Genomic DNA, 26,989 nt, shown 5'->3' with positions numbered 1-26,989 from the left:
AGACTATGTATTTAGACTTAGTTGGATTAATTTTTATACGCCAGTTTTCTAACCAAGGTTCTATTGAGTGAAGGTGGGACTGTAGTGAGTGTACTGCGAGGATAGGGTCAGAGTGTGTGGAGAGAATGGCAGTGTCGTCAGCGAAGGTGTAAATAGAGGTATTAAGATTAGAAGGTAAGTCGGCAGTGTAGATTGTGTAAATAAGAGGAGCTAAGAATTTTAAAAAAATAAATAAATTGGTGTGAGTTGTGAAAACCATCAGTGATCAAAAAAATCGAACCAAGTTCAAATTTGATATTTGACTGATAATCCTGCAGAGTTTTGTTTAAAAAATTTGCATTGTTCAAACATCTTTCTCTTCGTCTCAAATATCTCGCTCCTTAAAATTTTTATTAATTAAAATGTTTAAGTCACAATACTTTGCTTTTTAATTACATCATATTGAAAATTCGCTCAGTTGCAGGTTATTTATGAAACGTATAACAACGATTGTAGATGTAATTTTGTTTAGAAGACAAAATGGATATCACTTTCGAATGGGAGATTTTGATTGCCAAATTCCAGTTCTGGACTCCTGAGGGATATACAGCCTCCTGTAAATTTTAGTGAGCTAGAGTTCCCATTCATACTCCACTTATTGAAATAAATAAAAAACCCTTTTTCAAACTCAGGCAACCTCAAGACTGATACATCTAGTGAAAATTAGATACTCGACACGATCGTCACTCATGTTCTTGCCGAGCGATAGGAGAAATGCAATTTTTTAGACTTCAATGTATAAGACATAATTAGAAAATTGTAATAAATAAGTGTGAAATTAAGAACATTGATTCTGCATGCTTCAAGTCGCAACACAATAGTCAAGTATAAGTAGGTTAGGTTAGGTTACATAACCTACCATATAGCTTTAGCATGGATTTCTCAAACGTTATTTTATTTTCTGTCTACTTCATCTGCCGATTCAATCTCCCAGCAACCGACTGTATTCATCTAGAAGACAATGGCATTGGTTAAGCAATTATTCCAGGTTAGCGGTTATTTGTTCACTTCTTCCAGTAATTGCAACTTTACAAAGGCCATGTTCCCAATGGATAAAAATTATTTAATCGGCTCTTACTTAATAGGTTTTTCACAAAATCAACGACGGAGTAAATAAGCGTGAGATAGGAAGAAAAACTACATTACCGTAGGAAAATCTTTCGTAAGTACCCTAGTGTTTAAAGTTGAACTTTATCTCCTTAGTTTATTTTGAACATACTTTGCCTTTGTCTTTCACATAATTTCTATATACCTGTATGATTGTGGACCCGAATGTCAATTCACTATCAATTAAAGTGCAGTTCTAAATGTAGTTCAAAGGTGTACAGATGTTTTACGATTGTGTTTATGCAAGGAAAACGACGCTACAACAAACTGTGCTGCAGGTTAATTATGTTCACTTACTCCTCCTCATGCAGATATTTATGTACCTGTATGATGATGTATGAATAGTTCCAGGGCTGGAATTCGCACGACCCATCAGGATAACGGTCCCTACCTCTGTGGGAACCTACTAACTGTACCTACATTAAATTATCATAATCCCACATTCACTTCCCAGAATAATAATAATGAAAAAAAAGGAACTGTGATGATAAAATTCGATAAATTTGTGGCAAATGGAAAAATCAAAATCAGCTGTGATAACTCTTAAGACTCTCATTAGAAATAATTTTGAAATTTCGGACTTGGAATTTATTGTTAGTTGATTGCTCTTTCAGCAATAAAGCGGTACTTTTCTGGGTAGCTCAATCACCATCGTCTCCCATAACTTTTGAAGCCTCAGTTTTTCTTAAAAGTAACCTTTTTATTTATAGGGAACCTGCACTGAACTAAACGAAACCAACAACAAACATTTAGTAGAACAGCAAAATTAAAGAAAAATAAAATTTCAATAGGATTTTTGTTTTTATGGAAAATTATTTTAAAATACGAGTAATATGGTGAGAACATGACTTTTCTCTTAAGAAAATTTGAAAATCGAAGGCTGCTTAAATCTTGCCCTTCGTTTGAGTGCGGTTTTTCCAGAATCTTAAGATTTGCACCCAATTGCTAATGCAACGAAGATTCCAAGTGTATGAATAATTCAGGAAGTCTTTCTAAAACAGTGCGTGTGTACGATAGTATGTTTACATCCTGTCACCAGCAGCACCAGTAGGTATGATGGATGTCGGTATTACCCATTACTAACCACTGCTCGGCGCCACTTTTCCACCTATTGTCAACTGTTTCCGCACCACTTATCGCCCCTCGCTTGCACCCCTGTAATCTGCGAATGTGAGAGCGAATGATTTTGTGGCCACTCCAAAACCAGGATACCCTGTGAATATTTAAACAAAGGGAAAGTACTAAGAAGATCTGAGACGAAGATCCAAACTGTCACCGGAAGTGCTGTAATGAATGCAGACTTTCTCTTCCTTCGCATACACCCAATGCAATGCATACAGGGTTTCCCAAAGAAGTGGATAAGCGAACCCACAACAAACGCTAGATTTTTCATCACACCCACTGCAGCAATTAGTGAGTTGTGTAGAAAACTCTAAATTAGAGGAAGGACCGTTCACCGGAAGTGGGACGGTCCAGTTTGGATTTTGCCTGTTTTCATTCTGTAAGTGATGAGGTCTGTAGAATCTCCATATGGTTTTCATTTGGACCTAACTTAAGATAGAAAATGATTTCAGTAGAAATCTCAACGGAGATTAGCCACAAAACGTAGATAAGAGGAAGTCGAGTAAGTGTTGAAAGTACTCAAAGCATCTACTCCCGGTAAAAACCTAATGTATTTAATTCAACGCAAGAGCATTATGGCGAACTGCTTGCAATAACGAGAGAGAGTAACGTGTCTGGGAGGCTGGAGAGAAACCACAGCATCGCTCTGCAGACTAGAACATTCCAGCCACTGGAATGCACTGTCTACCGCAGTTTGCAACATTCATATTCACCAAAAAAAGACTACAAATTGTTGTAATTATTTAATAAAACCAACTCTATAATATTTACATAATAGTGTGGTGGCCAAAGAGATTCACGCCGAATGAATTATTGCTTGCGTAATATTAATCTATTAAATGGCCAAGAATGTTCTAATTCTTCAGTTGGACTGAATTCTTTTCGGAGATGGTCAGTCAGACAGATAGACTGAGTAGAATACTCTCCGTATGATAGCTATGTACCTAAAAGACAACCGGCACCAATTTTCTCATCTTATGACGCGTTGAAAATGAAATTTTCTCTCTCAGCGATGACGCCATCCATAGGTTGAAAAAATTGTTCAGACTAGACACTTTCTGTTTCGATCTGTAGAATTTAAAATGATAAATTTTTTTTTTGAGTTGAAGCTCAATTAAGTCAGCACGCTCAAGCTACGAGGGTTTGCGGATCGAATGCCGTTAACTTTAATCTGACGTCACCAGCACGCTAACTAACTAATAACCAGCGCAGAGAATTAGTAAAGTTTGATGAGCAGAAGTAGTTGTGAAGTTTTTTCTCGTCCTAATCTAAATCAACGTAACCTTTGCCCTTTACCATCCAATCAGCAGTAGTAACTAATTTAAAGAGGAACTCTGACCTTATATTACGAGATAGGTTAGGTTCTACTGGCCTAGTAATACGAGTAGTTTTGCTGCAATGGTTATTGAGTTAAATAACCTGTCTGAGTGTAACCTTACATGTTTATTGTCATCATTTCGGTTAGTTGTGTAAACATTTCTCTGCTTCACCGACAGTAAATCAATTTATTACTTACTCTAACTTCTAGATCGGGATGTTTGGTTTATTTCAAGGGAGTATCCACCTAATTCATGCTCAGCAAGAATCTCCACCCTTACTGGACCTAGTGAGAATCGCCATTGTATGTGTGTAGTACTTTTATTAGCAATATTCTTCTGAAGAGAAATTAAGAACCAGGAAAACATAATGAAACATTCATTTGAGAACGCTTTCCGAATTCGCATCTAGGTTGAAAAAATTGTTCAGACTAGACACTTTCTGTTTCGATCTGTAGAATTTAAAATGATAAACTTTTTTTTTTGAGTTGAAGCTCAATTAAGTCAGCACGCTCAAGCTACGAGGGTTTGCGGTTCGAAACCATTATGCAAACTGCACGGATTTTCTTTGGTTAAAACCAAGAACACCGGAACTCTATTGTCTCTTTTAGGAGTCTGGTGAGTAAAAGGAACTAAGTATTAACAATGTGTGCAGTCCTGCTAATATATCAGATGTTTCACAAACTGTGAAAGACTTCAGAAGTATATTCGGTGGTTTTCCTTCTGGACGAGTCCCTGAGTAGCACAGATCAAGAAGGCATTTATGAAAATTTGTCTTTTTCAAAGTTAGTAAAATCTTTAGGTGCATTTTCCCAGGGATGTAATCGCCCTGTGTGTTCATTCTCCGTGAGTGTACCGCGGCGGAGTCCATTTAAAGTAACGACATGAGGTCGATGAACCAGTGTGTGAACAGGAAGGTGCGGTTACCATGGCAACCAACCACTTCCTACGGGAACACCGTCGTTCATAGTTGTCAGTAGTGAGCTGGCCAGTGCGCCTAAGAATTGACTGCGGCGAGTGAGAAGAGGGACGACACCGCCCCTTCGCTCAGATCGATCAGCACCAGCTCAGCCTCCTGGACTGGAGGCGGAGTTAGGGGCCCAAGTTCACGGTTGTGACATGGCATGCTTCAGGCGAACTGAACTCATTATCTATTTCATGTTCGTATGGTTGCACTCCACTCTTTGCACGAAGTACGCCCTCTGCAAACACATTACGTGGCGTTCTTACCACAGGACGGAACCTAGTTTGAATTTGGTTCGCCATTTTTCTTAATCGAAGGAGATTCTTGTAGGTAAATATTCAAACATGCCGTTGTGATGTTGCATGAAAATGATTCTTTCATTATTTGGAATGAAAATGATTAAGTTTAATTGCCTCTCACTTGTACAATCTCTTAGTAGAGCAAGTTGGAGGCACCTCGAGCAGTTCTTTTTCATTATTTGGAATCCTTGGGCAAGCAAACTTGAAAAATGGTGGATCTTACACAAATGTCTTTCACCTAAGTGTAGTTTCCCATGAAGTAATCAGTGATGATCATGATTGGGAATACAAGTGGGAACAGGTTTTTCTAGAGTTCCAGTTTGAGGTTCTAACTTTTGTGTGAGTTATGTGCGACAATAATTCCATCAACGGAAATACCTCTTTGTTTCATAAATGGTTCACTTTGTCGTAGATGGGTGCCGGGTTTTCCTCTGGACTTCCTGTACTTTAGTTTAATACATTTTCCTTACAGTATTCCCTAGGGAAATTCGTCGGGATGGGATAGCCCCTCGCAGGAAAGTTTCCATTTCAGTCTAATATACGGTTTTACAAAATATAATGTTGGAGAGAATTAAATATGGCTCAAATTTAAGGAAACGTTGATTCCGAGTTTCGAAGAATAATATTGAGCTAGAACCTTGAGAGAAGTAGTAACAGGATGTCGTCTGAGTGTGCGTTCCAGATATTTTGTTTTGTTTTTAATTTAAATTCATTATTTTAAAAATTTATGGAAATAGCTACCCACTTAAATTGTTTAAAATTCTCATTTATTTACCTTTTTTTTTATCTTACACTTGATTATGAAATCATTTATTCAGAAATGTTAACCAATCTCTTAGCTGAAGACAGCCATCCCAAAGACCGTTTACCTAGCTGTCAATCAACAATCTAAAAACCACTTTAGGCTTCACAGGAGCTCAAAACAAGTATATCCAGTGAAAGTTTTCGATCGAAAATTTGGAATGCGAATGACGTCACTGATTCTTTCTAGACGTAACAGGATGTTATAAGAGAAATACGAACAGTGACAGAGTGGCGTGCAGATTTCTGTTTGAAGTAATTCTGAAAATTAAACTATTAATTCACTAAACAGTAGTAATATGTAGAGGAGGGGGGGAACTGTGGTGTGGGGTGACGTTGAGTAGGGGGGCCGCCACGAGTGGATAGAGTAACGGTGCCGCCAGATCGAGGAATGTGACCTTACCGCCCACAACTTCCTGGGTGCGCAGACTCGAAAAGCAACAATCTCGCATGACTTTGTCTTACTACCACTCTCAAGGTTCTAACTGGGACATGGTAATCATAAGTTGCGCTATCCCGTCTGCAAGCCAACCAACCATTCACTATCTTGATGACGGTGAAAAATACTCGTACCTTAAGTATTCCATAAGAATTATTAGAAGTAAATATGCCAATGAGAACACCAATTTGGAGTTAGAAAAAGTCATATGAAGGGGGGTCTCACAAGGGATTCTAGTTTGGTTCCGGATATCCATCACATTCTCAGCTAGTAAGCGAAGGACCATGGCAATGCCTTAAGGTGGATCACGAACAATCAATCCTGGGAGGAGAATGGTTCAGGTGGGATCAGCCGGAGTAGATCACGTTCTGACTCGAGTTAGGGTCACGGCATGCCGAACTAATGTTCACGTTCTGTAGCCGCAATTCCGACCGGTCGCTTCACGCTCACACTCCATAGCCCGGAAGGCCCAAATTTCTTGTTCATCAACAACAGCCACGGCTTTCTGTGGTCTCAAGTTTGCGTAATTTAATAGTCTAGAAATTCAAAATTAGAATGCTCCAATACCGTAGTGTTAAAGGAAGTGTGTCCGTCGCGTCTCTCTCTGGACTATTTCCTGTGGGCCTCACACCACCCACTTAGAGGCCAGCTTAAATGATATTGAAAACAAAAAGTCAAATAAACCGAGTAGACCTCTATATGCTCAGTAAAACCTCTTTCGTGGTAAGAAAAAGTGAACAAAAAGCCGAACGGAAGTAACTCTTTGCTGAATAGGCTCTACCGGAAGTAACTCTTTGCTGAATAGGGTCCACCTGAATTAACTCTTTGCTAAATAGTTTCCTCCGGAAGTAACTTTTTGCTGAATAGTTTCCACCGGAAGTAACTCTTTGCTGAATGGTTTCCACCGGAAGTAACTCTTTGCTGAATAGTTTCCACCGTAAGTAACTCTTTACTGAATAGTTTCCACCTTGCTGATTAGTTTCCACCGGAAGTAACTCTTACTGAATAGGCTCCACCGGAAGTAACTCTTTGCTGAATAGTTTCCACCGGAAGTAACTCTTTGCTGAATGGTTTCCACCGGAAGTAACTCTTTGCTGAATAGTTTCCACCGTAAGTAACTCTTTGCTGATTAGTTTCCACCGGAAGTATTTCTTACTGAATAGTTTCCACCGGAAGTAACTTTTTGCTGAATGGTTTCCACCGGAAGTAACTCTTTACTGAATAGTTTCCACCGGAAGTAACTCTTTGCTGATTAGTTTCCACCGGAAGTAACTCTTACTGAATAGTTTCCACCGGAAGTAACTTTTTGCTGAATAGTTTCCACCGGAAGTAACTCTTTGCTGAATGGTTTCCACCGGAAGTAACTCTTTGCTGAATAGTTTCCACCGTAAGTAACTCTTACTGAATAGATTCCACCGGAAGTAACTTTTTGCTGAATAGTTTCCACCGGAAGTAACTCTTTGCTGAATGGTTTCCACCGGAAGTAACTCTTTGCTGAATAGTTTCCACCGTAAGTAACTCTTTACTGAATAGTTTCCACCGGAAGTAACTCTTACTGAATAGGTTCCACCGGAAGTAACTCTTTACTGAATAGATATTACACTATATCATTTAGATATTTAACAGTTTTCTGCGTTTATGTCAAAGAAATGGCTCAATGTATTTTCTTAAAGTTTCAACTTATTATACAGAACAGGTCTGTAAAGGTTATGAAATATTTTTTAAGAGAAGTTTATTTTTAAAGTGAAGAGATTTATTTTGATAAGATTTCCTTTTCCGGGCACTTGATAGAGAGAGTTTCATAACCTCAGCTTATTGAGGAAGTTCTCTTAAAAAGATTTTTGGAAGAGAATTGCCTTACTCTTTGGGATTCTGGGATAGAATGATCTAAATCTCCACTTCAAGTTCAGTTTTTAACAAGTGAGCATCTGTGATGCACACAAGTTTTTAGTTTGATGAAATCTTTAGAACGGAAGTGGGACTTTTCTTGTTTTCTTGTTTGAGTCACCAGTTTTCCAAGAACCTGCACGGCGAGACAACAATTAGTTTGGTTTCCTAACTTTCAGTTCGGCTCAGAAAGTGGCACCTACCCCTTCACTTGTCCAATGAGGAAGTGGTACTCTGGGAAAGTAACACTCCAGGATAATTACATCCTGCGGCCTGGATGAGTATAGATCAGATGGGCAGTCAGCGTGAAAGGAACTAGAAACAAGATGTGCCTGTCTACCCAGATCAGCGCCCCTCCTACTGGCGAAAGGTCTCCAGGAATCTACAATTTAAATCTCCTTCAATTCAGTTAGACAACTTTTACTCCTAATAAATTACTACACCCTTTACTAAAAAGGAAATCACACTTGGTTTATTACTGGCTGCTATGATAAGGCAGTGAATGTTTTTACTGTTGGCAAAACTGACTACATTCTCATCCGGCTTAGTATTTATGATGGGTCAAGTCATGATAATGACTATTTATCTAAACTTGACCCTTTTATTTACAAAAATAGTTAATCTTTACTTGAAACTCTAGCTTGGAGCAAGAAAAATTATTTATTAGGCGAGGTCGCCCAGGTAGTTGTAGAATTAGTTCAATGTATCGATATTGAGTTCATGAAGTCAAATGAAAACAACACGCCAATACGCACTCAATTTTTTTTTTTTGTTCAATTTCCTTCATCACAACTTCCTGCTGCTTCAATTCTCGAGGCCCAGAGATTCAAACTCTTAATTTAAAAATATTTAATATTAACTAACTTCATACACAGCTCAGGCAGGGTTTACGTCCAACTACCAAATTAGGTGTCGTGGACGAAGACGACTAGCAAACATACTTTACTATAAATTTCTTTTATTAACCATTAAATAAAATCCAAGGCCTAGAGACTGGGAATCGAACCCACTAAACCAACAATACATCTTAGCATTGCGGGTCTAGCTTCTTAACCGCTCGGCTATCGTGGCGCCTAACTTCATACAGTTTGTAAAGCCGTATTTTATTTAAAAAAAAAAAAAAAAATTAGTCTATCCCATTCTTTCCCAGAACAGTATCAAAACTAATTCTCCTATAGAAGTAAAATTGTAGATCTAAGTATGTGTAATAGAGGAGGGAATCTCATTTAGTAAAATTGTATTTCAAGTTGTACAAGTTCCGTTAAATTCATTTGATTATTTATCAAACATTTATGGAGAAAGATGTTCAAGCGTTCTCTAAAGTGACATTCACTTCAATGTAATCTATAGTTTCACCACTTCTATAACGTTACTACGAATTAAGTAATTAGCTGCAATCCAAATTTCACCAAGTAAACCCCAAAGTAAAATTGTGAGAATTGTAATTAGTTATACAATCTGGCTGTTTGGCCAAAAGATCCATACAATGTTTGAAAGCTCAAATCCAGATACGAGGTGTGTTCAAAAAGTAACGGGAATTTTTAAATTTCGCGGGTTTGGAGAGTCTGATTGTAAATTTTTTTTTTATTATTATGTTGGTACACATGCCCCTGAAGTACGATAAAATTTTCAGTAATATTCATTGTTTACTTCTTAAGTGGCAGCCGTTAAGGTTAGACGTGTTTTTCGAGCTTGGCGATTTTTGTTTGTTAAAAAAAATGAATCAAAGAATTTGTATTAAATTTTGCGTAAAAAATGAAATAAAGTGTAATAAAGTGTGAGAAATGTTAATAAAGGCATATGGTGAGTCTGCTATGAGTAAAACAAGGATTTACGAGTGGTATAAGCGTTTCCAAGATGGCCGCGAAAACGTTGAAGATGACGAACGACCTGGACGTCCAAGCACATCAACAACCGATGAAAACGTGAAAAAAGTGAAAGAAATGGTTATGAACGATCGCCGAATCACAATCAGAGAAGTCGCTGATGATGTTGCCATATCAATTGGCTCATGCCATGAAATTTTTTCGGATGTTTTGGGTATGAAACGTGTGGCAGCAAAATTTGTTCCAAAATTGTTGAATTTCGAACAAAAACAGCGGAGAATGGAAGTTGCTCAAGACTCACTCAATGAAGTCGACAACGATGCGGATCTACTGAAACGTGTTATAACAGGTGACGAAACATGGGTTTACGGATATGATGTCGAAACTAAGGCTCAATCGTCCCAGTGGAGGCATTCTGGATCGCCAAGACCGAAAAAGGCTCGACAAGTGCGGTCGAATGTGAAGGTTATGCGATTTTAATGGCATAGTGCATCATGAATTCTTGCCACAAGGTCAAACAATCAATAAGGAGTACTACCTACAAGTTCAACGCCGTTTGCGTGAAGCAATCCGAAAAAAAACGCCCGGATTTGTGGCAAAACAATTCATGGATTTTGCACCACGATAATGCACCTGCTCACACTTCATTGCTTGTTCGTGAATTTTTGGCCAAAAACAAAACTTTAACGATGCCCCAGCCTCCATATTCGCCAGACATGGCTCCATGTGACTTTTTTCTATTTCCAAACATAAAGAGAAAATTAAAAGGCCGTCGTTTTACAAGCATAGATGACATTAAAAGCGAATCGCTGAAAGAGCTGAAAGCTATCACAAAGATCGAGTTTCAGAAGTGTTTCGAGGATTGGAAAAAGCGCTGGCACAAGTGTATTGTATGCGAAGGGGACTACTTTGAAGGCGACAATATTAATGTAGATGAATAAATAAATATTTTTTTCAATAAACGAAAATTCCCGTTACTTTTTGAACACACCTCGTATTTAGAAATTAGTACGTTAAACTGAATTGGTAAATTGCGGACCTACCTGGGCCACATGATCCTGCTTAGCTAGACCAAGTCTGGAGAACAGTCCACACACACAGGTACACATCGGAAACAGGACCATCGAGCTGCTGATAGCTCAGGGATTCTCCCACTGGCGAGCGAGATCACATTGCTCTCAGAGGCTGTGGCTTAAGGGTCACGTGTGGAAGCATATTTGTAGAACTGTTTCCCCATTGAAGTCATGGCTTCGTTACCGGATGGTTCTTGAATTGAGTCAGCAACGGTGCTGTGAGCTGAGACAGTATTAGAAGCACCCCCAAGTACCAACACACACACGTACACAAAACGAGCCCGCACAGTAGTAAGGTGGTCTGACACGTGATACTTGCCCGATCTGGCCGCGTCAACGAGGCTACATCACAAGCACCCCGCATTTACTGGCTCTCCACTAGACAGGTACTTCAACAGCACATTCCCCTATCCCCTCCAACAGATAACTGCCCCTCTTGCACCATCAGCAAGCCACCGCTAGATTCTGCTGTGTTCATTTTTTTTTTTTTAACCTATCTATAACTGATTTAGTTGTTGTCTTGCTGGCTGTGAAGAAACCATTTGTTTACACCTTGTCCTGGTATTAAAACGGCACTTGGGCAAATATTCATCTTGATCTCAACTAACGACCCTCGTACCTTTACTATTGCGATCAGCACTCTAACTAGCGAAATTATTTCTTTTGGTGGACTGAAATATAATAACTGGCAATCTCTTCTAAACTAAAGGAATTTTACGTGAGTTAACGGAAGGACAGATTCCATTAAAACAAGATTGTCGAACTCAAATAAAACCATAGAAGTTTCGTGAAAAAGGAAAGATTCTCTTAGCCAAAATCACACTTAGATTTGATCGCTAGCGATTAATAACATCAAATTTAAGCTCACTATAACCTTCAATATCCTAATAACTATTAATATTAAAACAATATAATTTATACCAGTTATAGAGCTAACTATTGTCAACATTTCGGTAAAGAAATGATTGTATTCTCATAACTATTTATATATTTATAAAGGTTTGAAGTTTGATTCTATTTGAAAACTACGAAAATGTAACCTTACATGTCTCAATAAATATTGGCACTAAAACAATGCGATTAATACTAGTAAAACAGCTAACATTTTTCTGCATTTCGGTAAAGAAATCATTGAATTCTCATGATTATTTACAGAGTTATAAAGGGTTGAAGATTAATTCTATTTGAAAACTACGAAAATGTAACCATACATATCTCAATAACTATTGTCACTAAAATAATGCAATTAAAGGCAGTTATACAGCTAACTTTTCTCTACATTTCGGTAAAGAAATCATTGAATTCTTATAAGCATTTATGGAATTATAAAGGTTTGAAATTTGAATATATTTGAAACCACGAAAATAAAACCTTCCATATCTCAATAACTATTAGTACTAAAACATTGCGATTAATACTAATAATACAGCTAACATTTCTCTACATTTCGGTAAAGAAATCATTGAATTCTCGTTTTACAGAGTTATAAAGGCTTGTAATTTGTAAATATTTGAAAACCACGAAATATAACCTTCCATATCTCAATAACTATTAATACTAAAACAATGCGATTAATACTAGAATGCAGCTAACATTTCTCTACATTTCAGTAAAGAAATCATTGAATTCTCGTTTTACAGAAATTCTCTACATTTCGGTAAAGAAATTATTGTATTCTCATGATTATTTTTGGATTTATGAAGGTTTGAAATTTGTACGTATTTGAAAACCACGAATATTTGACCTTACATATCTCAATAACTACTAATACTAAAACAATCCGATAATTACTAGTAATACAGATAACATTTCTCTACATTTCAGTAAAGAAATCATTGAATTCTCATATGTATTTGTGGAATCATAAAGAATTGAATTTTGAACGTATTTGAAAACCATCAGATTTTATACTTCCTTATCTCAATAACTTTTAGCACTAAAACAATGCAATTAAAGGCAGTTATACAGCTAAAGTTTCTGTACATTTCGGTAAAGAAAACATTGTATTCTCGTAAGAACGAAAGGAGATATAAAGGTTTGAAATTTGAACGTATTTAAAAACCACGAAAATTTAACCTTCCATATCACAATAACTTTTAGCACTAAAACAATGCAATTAATAGCAGTTATAGAGGCAACTTTTCTCTACATTTCGGTAAAGAAATGATTGCATTCTCATAAGTATTTATGGAATTATAAAGGATTGAAATTTGAACGTATTTGAAGACCACGAAAATATAATTTTCCATATCTCAATAACTATTAATACTAAAATAATGCGATTAATACTAGTAATTCAGCTAACTTTTCTCTACATTTCATTAAAGAAATTATTGTATTCTCATGATTATTTATAGATTTATAAAGGTTTGAAATTTGTTCGTATTTGAAAACCACGAATATTTGACCTTCCATATCTCAATAACTATTAGTACTAAAACAATGCAATTAAAGGCAGTTATGCAGCTAACGTTTCTGTACATTTCGGTAAAGAAAACATTGTATTCTCACGATTATTTTTGGATTTATGAAGGTTTGAAATTTGTACGTATTTGAAATCCACGAATATTTGACCTTACATATCTCAATAACTATTAATACTAAAACAATGCGATTAATACTAGTAATACAGATAACATTTCTCTACATTTCAGTAAAGAAATCATTGAATTCTCATATGTATTTGTGGAATCATAAAGAATTGAATTTTGAACGTATTTGAAAACCATCAAATTTTATCCTTCCTTATCTCAATAACTTTTAGCACTAAAACAATGCAATTAAAGGCAGTTATACAGCTAACGTTTCTGTACATTTCGGTAAAGAAAACATTGTATTCTCGTAAGAACGAAAGGAGATATAAAGGTTTGAAATTTGAACGTATTTGAAAACCACGAAAATATAATTTTCCATATCTCAATAACTATTAATACTAAAATAATGCGATTAATACTAGTAATTCAGCTAACTTTTCTCTACATTTCATTAAAGAAATTATTGTATTCTCATGATTATTTATAGATTTATAAAGGTTTGAAATTTGTTCGTATTTGAAAACCACGAATATTTGACCTTCCATATCTCAATAACTATTAGTACTAAAACAATGCAATTAAAGGCAGTTATGCAGCTAACGTTTCTGTACATTTCGGTAAAGAAAACATTGTATTCTCGTAAGAACGAAAGGAGATATAAAGGTTTGAAATTTGAACGTATTTGAAAACCACGAAAATATAATTTTCCATATCTCAATAACTATTAATACTAAAATAATGCGATTAATACTAGTAATTCAGCTAACTTTTCTCTACATTTCATTAAAGAAATTATTGTATTCTCATGATTATTTATAGATTTATAAAGGTTTGAAATTTGTTCGTATTTGAAAACCACGAATATTTGACCTTCCATATCTCAATAACTTTTAGCACTAAAACAATGCAATTAAAGGCAGTTATACAGCTAACGTTTCTGTACATTTCGGTAAAGAAAACATTGTATTCTCGTAAGAACGAAAGGAGATATAAAGGATTGAAATTTGAACGTATTTGAAGACCACGAAAATATAATTTTCCATATCTCAATAACTATTAATACTAAAATAATGCGATTAATACTAGTAATTCAGCTAACTTTTCTCTACATTTCATTAAAGAAATTATTGTATTCTCATGATTATTTATAGATTTATAAAGGTTTGAAATTTGTTCGTATTTGAAAACCACGAATATTTGACCTTCCATATCTCAATAACTATTAGTACTAAAACAATGCAATTAAAGGCAGTTATGCAGCTAACGTTTCTGTACATTTCGGTAAAGAAAACATTGTATTCTCACGATTATTTTTGGATTTATGAAGGTTTGAAATTTGTACGTATTTGAAATCCACGAATATTTGACCTTACATATCTCAATAACTATTAATACTAAAACAATGCGATTAATACTAGTAATACAGATAACATTTCTCTACATTTCAGTAAAGAAATCATTGAATTCTCATATGTATTTGTGGAATCATAAAGAATTGAATTTTGAACGTATTTGAAAACCATCAAATTTTATCCTTCCTTATCTCAATAACTTTTAGCACTAAAACAATGCAATTAAAGGCAGTTATACAGCTAACGTTTCTGTACATTTCGGTAAAGAAAACATTGTATTCTCGTAAGAACGAAAGGAGATATAAAGGTTTGAAATTTGAACGTATTTGAAGACCACGAAAATATAATTTTCCATATCTCAATAACTATTAATACTAAAATAATGTGATTAATACTAGTAATTCAGCTAACTTTTCTCTACATTTCATTAAAGAAATTATTGTATTCTCATGATTATTTATAGATTTATAAAGGTTTGAAATTTGTTCGTATTTGAAAACCACGAATATTTGACCTTCCATATCTCAATAACTATTATTACTAAAACAATGCAATTAAAGGCAGTTATGCAGCTAACGTTTCTGTACATTTCGGTAAAGAAAACATTGTATTCTCACGATTATTTTTGGATTTATGAAGGTTTAAAATTTGTACGTATTTGAAATCCACGAATATTTGACCTTACATATCTCAATAACTATTAATACTAAAACAATGCGATTAATACTAGTAATACAGATAACATTTCTCTACATTTCAGTAAAGAAATCATTGAATTCTCATATGTATTTGTGGAATCATAAAGAATTGAATTTTGAACGTATTTGAAAACCATCAAATTTTATCCCTCCTTATCTCAATAACTTTTAGCACTAAAACAATGCAATTAAAGGCAGTTATACAGCTAACGTTTCTGTACATTTCGGTAAAGAAAACATTGTATTCTCGTAAGAAAGAAAGGAGATATAAAGGTTTGAAATTTGAATGTATTTGAAAACCACGAAAATTTAACCTTCCATATCACAATAACTTTTAGCACTAAAACAATGCAATTAATAGCAGTTATACAGGTAACTTTTCTCTACATTTCGGTAAAGAAATGATTGCATTCTCATAAGTATTTATGGAATTATAAAGGATTGAAATTTGAACGTATTTGAAGACCACGAAAATATAATTTTCCATATCTCAATAACTATTAATACTAAAATAATGTGATTAATACTAGTAATTCAGCTAACTTTTCTCTACATTTCATTAAAGAAATTATTGTATTCTCGTTTTACAGAGTTATAAAGGCTTGTAATTTGTAAATATTTGAAAACCACGAAATATAACCTTCCATATCTCAATAACTATTAATACTAAAACAATGCGATTAATACTAGAATGCAGCTAACATTTCTCTACATTTCAGTAAAGAAATCATTGAATTCTCGTTTTACAGAAATTCTCTACATTTCGGTAAAGAAATTATTGTATTCTCATGATTATTTTTGGATTTATGAAGGTTTGAAATTTGTACGTATTTGAAAACCACGAATATTTGACCTTACATATCTCAATAACTACTAATACTAAAACAATCCGATAATTACTAGTAATACAGATAACATTTCTCTACATTTCAGTAAAGAAATCATTGAATTCTCATATGTATTTGTGGAATCATAAAGAATTGAATTTTGAACGTATTTGAAAACCATCAGATTTTATACTTCCTTATCTCAATAACTTTTAGCACTAAAACAATGCAATTAAAGGCAGTTATACAGCTAAAGTTTCTGTACATTTCGGTAAAGAAAACATTGTATTCTCGTAAGAACGAAAGGAGTTATAAAGGTTTGAAATTTGAACGTATTTGAAAACCACGAAAATTTAACCTTCCATATCACAATAACTTTTAGCACTAAAACAATGCAATTAATAGCAGTTATAGAGGCAACTTTTCTCTACATTTCGGTAAAGAAATGATTGCATTCTCATAAGTATTTATGGAATTATAAAGGATTGAAATTTGAACGTATTTGAAGACCACGAAAATATAATTTTCCATATCTCAATAACTATTAATACTAAAATAATGCGATTAATACTAGTAATTCAGCTAACTTTTCTCTACATTTCATTAAAGAAATTATTGTATTCTCATGATTATTTATAGATTTATAAAGGTTTGAAATTTGTTCGTATTTGAAAACCACGAATATTTGACCTTCCATATCTCAGTAACTATTAGTACTAAAACAATGCAATTAAAGGCAGTTATGCAGCTAACGTTTCTGTACATTTCGGTAAAGAAAACATTGTATTCTCACGATTATTTTTGGATTTATGAAGGTTTGAAATTTGTACGTATTTGAAATCCACGAATATTTGACCTTACATATCTCAATAACTATTAATACTAAAACAATGCGATTAATACTAGTAATACAGATAACATTTCTCTACATTTCAGTAAAGAAATCATTGAATTCTCATATGTATTTGTGGAATCATAAAGAATTGAATTTTGAACGTATTTGAAAACCATCAAATTTTATCCTTCCTTATCTCAATAACTTTTAGCACTAAAACAATGCAATTAAAGGCAGTTATACAGCTAACGTTTCTGTACATTTCGGTAAAGAAAACATTGTATTCTCGTAAGAACGAAAGGAGATATAAAGGTTTGAAATTTGAATGTATTTGAAAACCACGAAAATTTAACCTTCCATATCACAATAACTTTTAGCACTAAAACAATGCAATTAATAGCAGTTATACAGGTAACTTTTCTCTACATTTCGGTAAAGAAATGATTGCATTCTCATAAGTATTTATGGAATTATAAAGGATTGAAATTTGAACGTATTTGAAGACCACGAAAATATAATTTTCCATATCTCAATAACTATTAATACTAAAATAATGTGATTAATACTAGTAATTCAGCTAACTTTTCTCTACATTTCATTAAAGAAATTATTGTATTCTCATGATTATTTATAGATTTATAAAGGTTTGAAATTTGTTCGTATTTGAAAACCACGAATATTTGACCTTCCATATCTCAATAACTATTATTACTAAAACAATGCAATTAAAGGCAGTTATGCAGCTAACGTTTCTGTACATTTCGGTAAAGAAAACATTGTATTCTCACGATTATTTTTGGATTTATGAAGGTTTAAAATTTGTACGTATTTGAAATCCACGAATATTTGACCTTACATATCTCAATAACTATTAATACTAAAACAATGCGATTAATACTAGTAATACAGATAACATTTCTCTACATTTCAGTAAAGAAATCATTGAATTCTCATATGTATTTGTGGAATCATAAAGAATTGAATTTTGAACGTATTTGAAAACCATCAAATTTTATCCCTCCTTATCTCAATAACTTTTAGCACTAAAACAATGCAATTAAAGGCAGTTATACAGCTAACGTTTCTGTACATTTCGGTAAAGAAAACATTGTATTCTCGTAAGAACGAAAGGAGATATAAAGGTTTGAAATTTGAACGTATTTGAAAACCACGAAAATTTAACCTTCCATATCACAATAACTTTTAGCACTAAAACAATGCAATTAATAGCAGTTATAGAGGCAACTTTTCTCTACATTTCGGTAAAGAAATCATTGAATTCTCATAAGTACAAATGGAGATATAAAGGCTTGTAATTTGTACGTATTTGATAACCACGAAAATATAACCTTCCATATCTCAATAACTATTAATACTAAAACAATGCGATTAATACTAGTAATACAGATAACATTTCTCTACATTTCAGTAAAGAAATCATTGAATTCTCATATGTATTTGTGGAATCATAAAGAATTGAATTTTGAACGTATTTGAAAACCATCAAATTTTATTCTTCCTTATCTCAATAACTTTTAGCACTAAAACAATGCAATTAAAGGCAGTTATTTCGGTAAAAAAATGATTGTATTCTCATAAGTATAATTTATGGAATTATGAAGGTTTGAAATTTGAACTTATTTGAAAACCATCAAATTATAACCTTCCATATCTCAATAACTATTAATACTAAAACAATGCGATTAATACTAGTAATACAGCTAACTTTTCTCTACATGTGCGTAAAGAAATCATTGAATTCTTATGATTATTTACAGAGTTATAAAGGATTGAAATTTGAACGCATTTGAAGACCACGAAAATATAACCTTCCATATCTCAATAACTATTAATACTAAAACAATGCGATTAATACTAGTAATACAGCTAACTTTTCTCTACATGTGCGTAAAGAAATCATTGAATTCTTATGATTATTTACAGAGTTATAAAGGATTGAAATTTGAACGCATTTGAAGACCACGAAAATATAACCTTCCATATCTCAATAACTATTAATACTAAAACAATGCGATTAATACTAGTAATACAGCTAACTTTTCTCTACATGTGCGTAAAGAAATCATTGAATTCTTATGATTATTTACAGAGTTATAAAGGATTGAAATTTGAACGCATTTGAAGACCACGAAAATATAACCTTCCATATCTCAATAACTATTAATACTAAAACAATGCGATTAATACTAGTAATACAGCTAACTTTTCTCTACATGTGCGTAAAGAAATCATTGAATTCTTATGATTATTTACAGAGTTATAAAGGATTGAAATTTGAACGCATTTGAAGACCACGAAAATATAACCTTCCATATCTCAATAACTATTAATACTAAAACAATGCGATTAATACTAGTAATACAGCTAACTTTTCTCTACATGTGCGTAAAGAAATCATTGAATTCTTATGATTATTTACAGAGTTATAAAGGATTGAAATTTGAACGCATTTGAAGACCACGAAAATATAACCTTCCATATCTCAATAACTATTAATACTAAAACAATGCGATTTATTCCAGTTATACAGCTATTAAATATTAAATTGTTTTAAGGAAAAGTTAGGAATTTTATGTTTTATAGAAAATTTGATCAAAAAAATGGTTTTCTTGCGTTGGGTGTTTTCAATGTTTCCCTTTTTTGTGCAATTTTTGACAGCTTGCCTACGTCATCTCGTCTTCAGATGTTATTCTGCAGGCCAGTTGAAATACAATGAAATTTCAAAATAGGGGCATGTGCGTCACAATGGCCTTGTTTAGTTTAGAGACTTGCTGAAAGATAGCGCGGCTAGTACTTCTCTGTTGGGCTACTGCTGCCCCACCATTATAAACATTTCTATCCAATTAGAATAAAGAATGGGAGTCTATGTTTTTAGAAAAGTTTCTTAAATTTAGCTGATTTTATTTTAAATAATAGTTCCAACTAGTTTCAAGGTTAACTTGGACAATGTACTGGCCAAGGAAGTTGGAATAAGTTCTTAGGGTACTCCCTAGAGAGCACCAACTACCCACTGGCGGTCAGTTTGCCCCACCATTGCAGGCACAACTTCTCCAAATCCTCCGTTACAAACTGCTCAACAACCCAATTGTTGAAGATAACTGCCAGCAGCGATTACATTACTCTATGGCTGAAAATATGAACCAGCAAGACTCTTCGGTCGTTTTCTTGTCATGTAAATTTGGAAAACTCTTACAGCAAGTTTCAAAATAAAATTGACATAATGTCTTCAAACGATCTAGTGTATAAATAGAAAAAAAATTAAATGGTAAGTCGATGTTAATCAAATTAGAATCTAAAGAGCCTTGAAAAATCTAATGAAATATATTTCTACCTTCTCTTACCAGGATCAAAAAAGTATCGTAATCTTATCAAACTTCCGGTTTATGGATTTCACAGGAAATTCCCATTTGAGATTTTCTGAGTTCGAGAAAGAGGATCTTTGTGTGGATGAAGAAAACATCTCTAAAACGAAAAGTCACAACTGAAATTCAAAGCTGAAACTTTAAATTTCTTTTCAGTGCCACCTAGATTCCAATTAGCGATCAGAATCCCCCAACCGGAAGAAGAATTTTTTCCTCTTTTTTTTTTGAGATTTTTTCGAACTTTAGAATGATTTTAGTTTAAGTTAGTGTTTCAAAGTTCTTAGTTTAAAGAAGTGTCTAAGTTAGAATGTGGACAGTTAGTAGTGGGAGAAATTCAAAACTACTTTGTTTTTTAAGTTAACTTTTGTTTAAATCGACTTCAGTGTTACTGTATTTGATAATTTTGGTAGGTTCAGTAATCAAATGATATTTTTGACAATTGAAGACTGCGACTACCAAACAGAATTGACTAAAGTGTGACTTCTAAATCAACGCCGATGACCAATACTGTCCTCACTAGTTGCGGAAGTTTCATCATTTTGACGGAAATGACCTTCTCTTTAGTCACATGCGTCAATATTCTCTGCAATTTCCGCTTCGGTGCCATTATCTCTCATCTACCATCAATTACCATCAAGAGTTTTCTTTTTTTCATCTTAACAATTCCTACCTTCTCTTTTTTGAGTTGTTTTCACTCTCAGCAAGAACTTCCTTCAAACATTGGCTTATCCTGCAGGATGATGACGTAGTAAATATTGTGCTCACAAAAATGCAAACATTAAGGGGCTCCAAGGATTGTCTCTCTCTCTGCGTTAGCGAATTCTTCCTTCCTTCAAGAGATAAGGAATCAAATAATTTGGGAAGGGATGGAATCTGAAGAATTGATCCCTGCCATCGTACTTGAAAAAATATTTGACTGGACGAAAATCACATATTGTAGCGGAAATCTCAAAGAATAAAAATAAAAATAAGCTTTTATAATAGATGAGAAAAATTACTTATCATCTCGATGTGAAATATTATCAAACTAGCTGTGGCACTAGGTAACCATTCTTAGTTATTTTGTGTGCAGCTGATGGAAGTGTCTGAATAGAAGACGAGGTGTCATACGTCGTTCGTCACGAAATGTTGCTGCTCTCCGACAGTTACGTCATCGTATATCCCGACCTGTCACTAACCTCTACTGGATTTAGAAAGTGTATAACCTCGTATATAACCTCTCCAGACATTGTGTTCCACACTAATCCTCAAATCAGACTAGTTCTAAATATATCAAGCACTAGCAAATAGTGGCTTAGTTTTAAAGAAACTCCATGACTTCAGCCTGAGGAAGAAACTTCATTGAGGGGCGGCCCACCTCAATAAATTATCTCACAATTTTGTTTTTGAGTTGCTCGGTTTGTTAGCAGATGCAAAGTTAGCGCAAATTGCATCCAGTTGTCCAATAATCTAACAAGAAATATATATTATCAATGAAGAAGTAGAAAAACGAATTAGAACTCTCAGCTGCACATTTCAAAATTTATTTTTATGAATTTAATGAAGTCAGAAAATTAAGTAATGAAAAACCAAATTTAGGTTATAAATAAAGAGCCCCTTTGTATTGAACACTGGTTGCATTCGACTTGGCATTCATTTGATTACGATTCACCTGAAATTTAAAGCTTATTTAAAAGTTCCTCAATTCTATTCTAGTGAGTTTCTGCAGAAATTCATTTTCAAACGATGAAAATTAATTCAAACAAAAACATCTTTTAAAAATAACCTCGAGTAATCAAATGCCTAAAAGCACGAGATCTCAGGAAGCACATGGTCCAGGGAGGTTGATCTAAGGGCCTGCCATCATTAAGGTGCTCAAGCTATGACACTAATAATTTATTATCTGAATTCGGCAGACCGAAGCACATCAGTCAAAAAATGGAATTTAGTTATTATTATTGTATTACAATCCTACCAAAGCAGACAAGTCAGCCTCCATTGTTTGTGTTACCGAAACCATAAATGTTCTTCTTCACTTTCCATGATGTTAAACCCTTAAGGATGTACCTAAAGTACATAAGAAGACTTATGTAAAAATTGGTATTTTTTGACTTTAATGCTTTAGTCTGCCGACCCTAAAATTATCTTTTATTTACTTCATTTTCTCGGGTCAAGTCCGATCAGAACTAAGCAGCTGAGGTGTCTTTTGTTTTTTAATTATAGAAACAGATGTGTTACTTAAGCGAACTGAACAATGACTTGGCAAATTAAACTATAAAGGGTCAAAAATAAAATGAGTGAAAGGAACAGAAATAAAGATTATGTTTTATCGAACTGTGTTTCATTTAACGTGATCGATATTTATGTTTTATTATTGTTAATATTTTGAATAGCACATAAAATAGGGGGGCCACCCAAATCTTCGTGCTTAGGACCTCAATGATTTTGACCCCACCTCTTCAACTAACCCTTAGTTTTGTTTAGCAATGCCAATATCAAACTAGTGAGAAAAAAAAAAACTAATTTAAGGTGCCCAGATTAATTAGTCTATTATAGTGCAGTCTATTGTGCGAGGTTGGAAGCGAGGGGGGCCAATGACCGCGCTGGAGCTGGAGCCAATGCACTTCGTCTATTGTTGGGCCGCCCGAAGGCACTTCTAGTGCGCAGGCAATATATTCGACTGTGCAAGCAACTTCTTTGGCAATGTCTCATGATCGAATTAAACATTCTGGTGGGAACACGAACTCCTCCTCTCTCTAGCTTCTTGCACTTCAGATTGGTGGCAGCGGGTTGCTTAGCACTAGCAGGTGGCTCAGGCGGCAGGCCTATACGGATAGGTTATTTGTGAAATAAAGGTGAACATTAAGGCGGCTTAACCAATTTTTCCAGCTGATCCTTGTTTGAAGAGACAATGAGTTCGTTATTTGTTTGGTGAATTTTCTGATTATTGCTTTCTGATTGAAATCAGCTATTTTCCAGATGAGCACTCTTTCGGACTGAAAGTGTTTCTTGTTAGGTGAGAACTCTACAACAGTTTTAATGTTCCAGTCAGTTAGAAAGTAATGAAAGGCAACAAGGGATTAAGCCAACTAAGAAGCCTGATGAAATTGACAGAAATATTTATTTAGAAATAGTTTATTTATTCTTTTTTAATTTAATTTGAAACTTACCCCAGGGAAAGGAGTCTTCACCCAGTAGTGACTCTCCGAAATGACTCACTCCTCGACCTCCCATGTGGAAAAAATCTTCAGGGTCGTTTCAGAATGGGATTGTCTGAGACGGACGAAGAAGAGAGATGATGTAATAAAGGATTTGGATGTCCAGAGAGCCGAGAATGGAATTATTATAGCGAGAGTAGAGGAAGTCCTTGATGAAGGTTCCTTTAGGTTGCTATGATTGGTTATCTGGAGAACCAGCTGGCATTGGTTGCCCGGCGAAGGATTTCATATTGAAAGCGATGGATATTAGAATGCTTGGCTGATCCCCAAAGTTCCAGTCCGTAAGTCCCAAATAGGTTTCTAGAAGAAGCTTATAAATAATGTATTTTATCTCTTATTATCCTGAGCAAAGGAGGCTGGTAACCGCCTGCCATAGACTGCGCTCGGATATATCTACTAGTTTTACCTCACCGTGCTGCAAGACCAAGAACTCTCCAAACAACTAACCTGTTTTGTAACACTGTAATTTTTACAACGATTGTGATTGTCATTCAATTTTAAAAAGTACTTAATTTAATTTCTAGTTGTGAAAAAGTGCCATCACGCGAGTGCAAGCCCACATGTAGACGTTCTGGTGCATTCAATTTTTCCCCTTCAGTCAGATTTTCCACTTGTACTTCCTGGACTGTTTGGCTTCCGTTCAGTTGGTTCAGTACAGTTATTCCAGTTCGAGTTAGCTGCATCATCTTCTATTCAAAGGTTGAAGGCAAGAATCGACATTACCATCAGCATCACCCAGTAGCTGCACACGAGTACCAAGGTCAACACTGCGATGCCTACTCCGCCAAATCTCTGCTTTATCAACCAATAGAGTAGCACTCCTATTATCAAGGTTATAATCATGGCGTTCTACTTCTAAGGCCTGCCATACTTCACTAATCAACAACAGATTTGAGAAACACCAACACGACGTGCTGTTGCAGATTTGCACTGATTCTCTGTGTAAGCAACCTCAAGGTGACATCTTTCTCACTGTGCTTCATTCATGAATTAATTTATTCTGCCATGTTCAGAGATGTTATCTACAAGTTTTCTAATTTCAAGGAACAAATATTTTTAAGTTAGATTTCCAAGGAAACAAATCTTATGGTCGTTTTGATTTGGAAATGTTCGTTTAATTGTGACGTTTAATCTTGTCATGAAATCCAAAATCACAAACGCTCTCTTCTCAAGGAAAAACTGAAAATCTGACTTTGAACACTCACAGGACTTCCTTTACCACTTTCAAACTGGGAATATTGGCGCCATATTCATTCCTCACCAACATTATTCAGTTTATAAATTCATACATTTTACTGATCTGTAACCTTGCAGAGAGAACTAGTCTAACTCCACCCAGTGAAATGCCTTTAAACGATTCTTTCTAGAAAAATAATAGAAGGTAAAGTTATAAACCTGTTTGTATTTCATGCGAAGTTTAGGGAAAAGCTAGGGTGCATTTTCATGGAAGCCACAATCCATCGAGGGGTACATCCGGTTTAGAACTTTTCTTGTGCGATTTTAGCTACAATTTCAACTCTTTTAAATAATACTCAAGAGATGGTGGCGTCCATGGCTTTTCAAAGGAAATCTCCCAGCATCTTTTACCAAAAATCCAATTTTCCAAAATAAATGTTTCAAATACAAGTTGTAGGTCCTCACAATTGGAATCGATTGGAAGAAAATCGATTAAGCTGTTTCTCAGTAAATTTTGATAAAATACTTTCGAGCACTTTCCGTAGACCAATTTATTGGGGTATCTGTTGGCCGCTAAGAGAACTATGAAACTGAACTCTCTACGGTTCTTGGTTCTTGAGTTACTGTGGGTTGATTCCACGCACTTGGCAATTTGTAAAACCTATTCTCACGTAATCAGGGGATCGCAAAAACGGATATTACCGGTGAGATCTCAGAATCGTAAATCTGAACCCCCCTCCAGTGCGTTGCAACTTACAAGCAGGAGGTGCCAGCGTGGTCAGCTGGGAGAGCGGAGAATAAACTCTGATCAGCTCCGGGAATGTTGATGAGGTGTGGACAATGACCAGTGAAGACCCCCCCAGGCGAGGCGACACCTTCATTGCCCCTACTTACTCTGCTGGGACGTATATCGTGGAAGAACCTGTACTCTCAAGGATAACCACAGATTCTGCCGGCCACTCTCAATAAAGTTCAGGCGTCTAGGGGGCCTAGGGGATAGCTGCTACTAAATACAATCAATCCAGAACTGGAATTGACCAGGTCGTAACCTTTAAATATTTGGTTATTCTAGGAATACAAACGGATTGGTTGCTACAAACTCTAGAATGGTTCAAGCGGCAGTGATAACTCAATCAATTCAATGCAAGAACAAACTTACCTGCCCTTGACTTCACCATTACCCCAAGATGTTCAACTCAAATCATTTTGAGAGTAACTTTATCCGGAATAACACATTCCAGAGGAAGGACATTACCTAGTTGACGGACGTTGCCGACAATATTAACTGGATCAAACCGTTTGCCTAGGTAAGTTAACGGCACTAACAGAGATAAAACTACTGAGATTTAAGTAAATTTAATTACGTTATCTGGGAAGGTATTAGCTTAGTTAGGGAATACTGGAATCCCAACTCGGTGATCCCGTGTTTGAGTCCAGCAACTGCCCTTAGATGTTCTATTCTTAGGAGCTACTTACTGCTCACTATCTGGTGATGGACAGTGATGTCTGTAACGAGAGATCATTGTCTGGACGCCTGCAGTGCATTGAAAAAATGGTCTGGGTGCCCACGACCTCAGATGTTCACCGCGGTGAGTGATCAAAACATTTTTCTAAATCATCCTTCGTACTCACGAACTTACACATGCGCGTACAGTTGTTCTTCCTACACTGGAAACTCTAAATAATTGACTTCTGGTGGACTCTAACTTATGAAATTTAACACGATCAAATACTTGTTAACCAGTCAGGCAGCGACAGACATTCAACCCCTGAACATGCTACAGAAAGAACATGAGAACAGTACCTTATTGTCGTCTTTGGACTGAGGTCTGAACAAATTAGACTTGGACTTCTTCTTGTTGAACAGTTCGTCGATTTGGGAAGATTTACTGGAGGTGCATTGCCCCATACAGGTGGCCACGCTCCTCCCTCTGGTGATCAGTCGCTGCAGCTACACAAACACAATCGATATATTAATTAATATTACAATATTTGCAACTTTGAACTCATTTTAACTAATCCTAAGTTTCCATTTGATTCAGGAAAGTTCGATTGAATAGATTTTATTTCCTGGAGGTGGCCAGGATGTTTGGCAGTCCGGAGGTTGTGCCGAC

At 35.1% G+C, this 26,989-nt stretch overlaps 1 protein-coding gene across 13 annotated transcripts in view; it reads right to left on the bottom strand.

Annotated features, from left to right (window-relative positions):
• LOC141454990 (uncharacterized) overlaps positions 1-26,989 on the bottom strand; it is a 68,474-nt gene that overhangs the window by 38,710 nt on the left and 2,775 nt on the right. For 11 of the 13 annotated variants that reach the window (XR_012459078.1, XR_012459080.1, XR_012459082.1 and 8 more), the window contains exon 2: positions 26,680-26,826. The exons of 1 other annotated variant lie outside the window; for it this stretch is intronic. Coding sequence is in view for 7 of the 12 variants with exons in the window: in XM_074129778.1 (XP_073985879.1) it covers positions 26,680-26,784 (105 nt within the window). In the remaining 5 variants the exon portion in view is untranslated. Of the gene's footprint in view, positions 1-10,843; positions 11,286-26,679; positions 26,827-26,989 lie in introns of those variants that run through there. One more of the 13 variants, XM_074129775.1, reaches the window with a different exon arrangement.

This window comes from Rhodnius prolixus, unplaced genomic scaffold (assembly GCF_049639745.1).
Source record: "Rhodnius prolixus isolate KJV_2025 unplaced genomic scaffold, Rpr scaffold_15, whole genome shotgun sequence".
Taxonomy (NCBI): domain Eukaryota; kingdom Metazoa; phylum Arthropoda; class Insecta; order Hemiptera; family Reduviidae; genus Rhodnius; species Rhodnius prolixus.
This window is presented reverse-complemented; position numbering and strand designations above follow the sequence as displayed.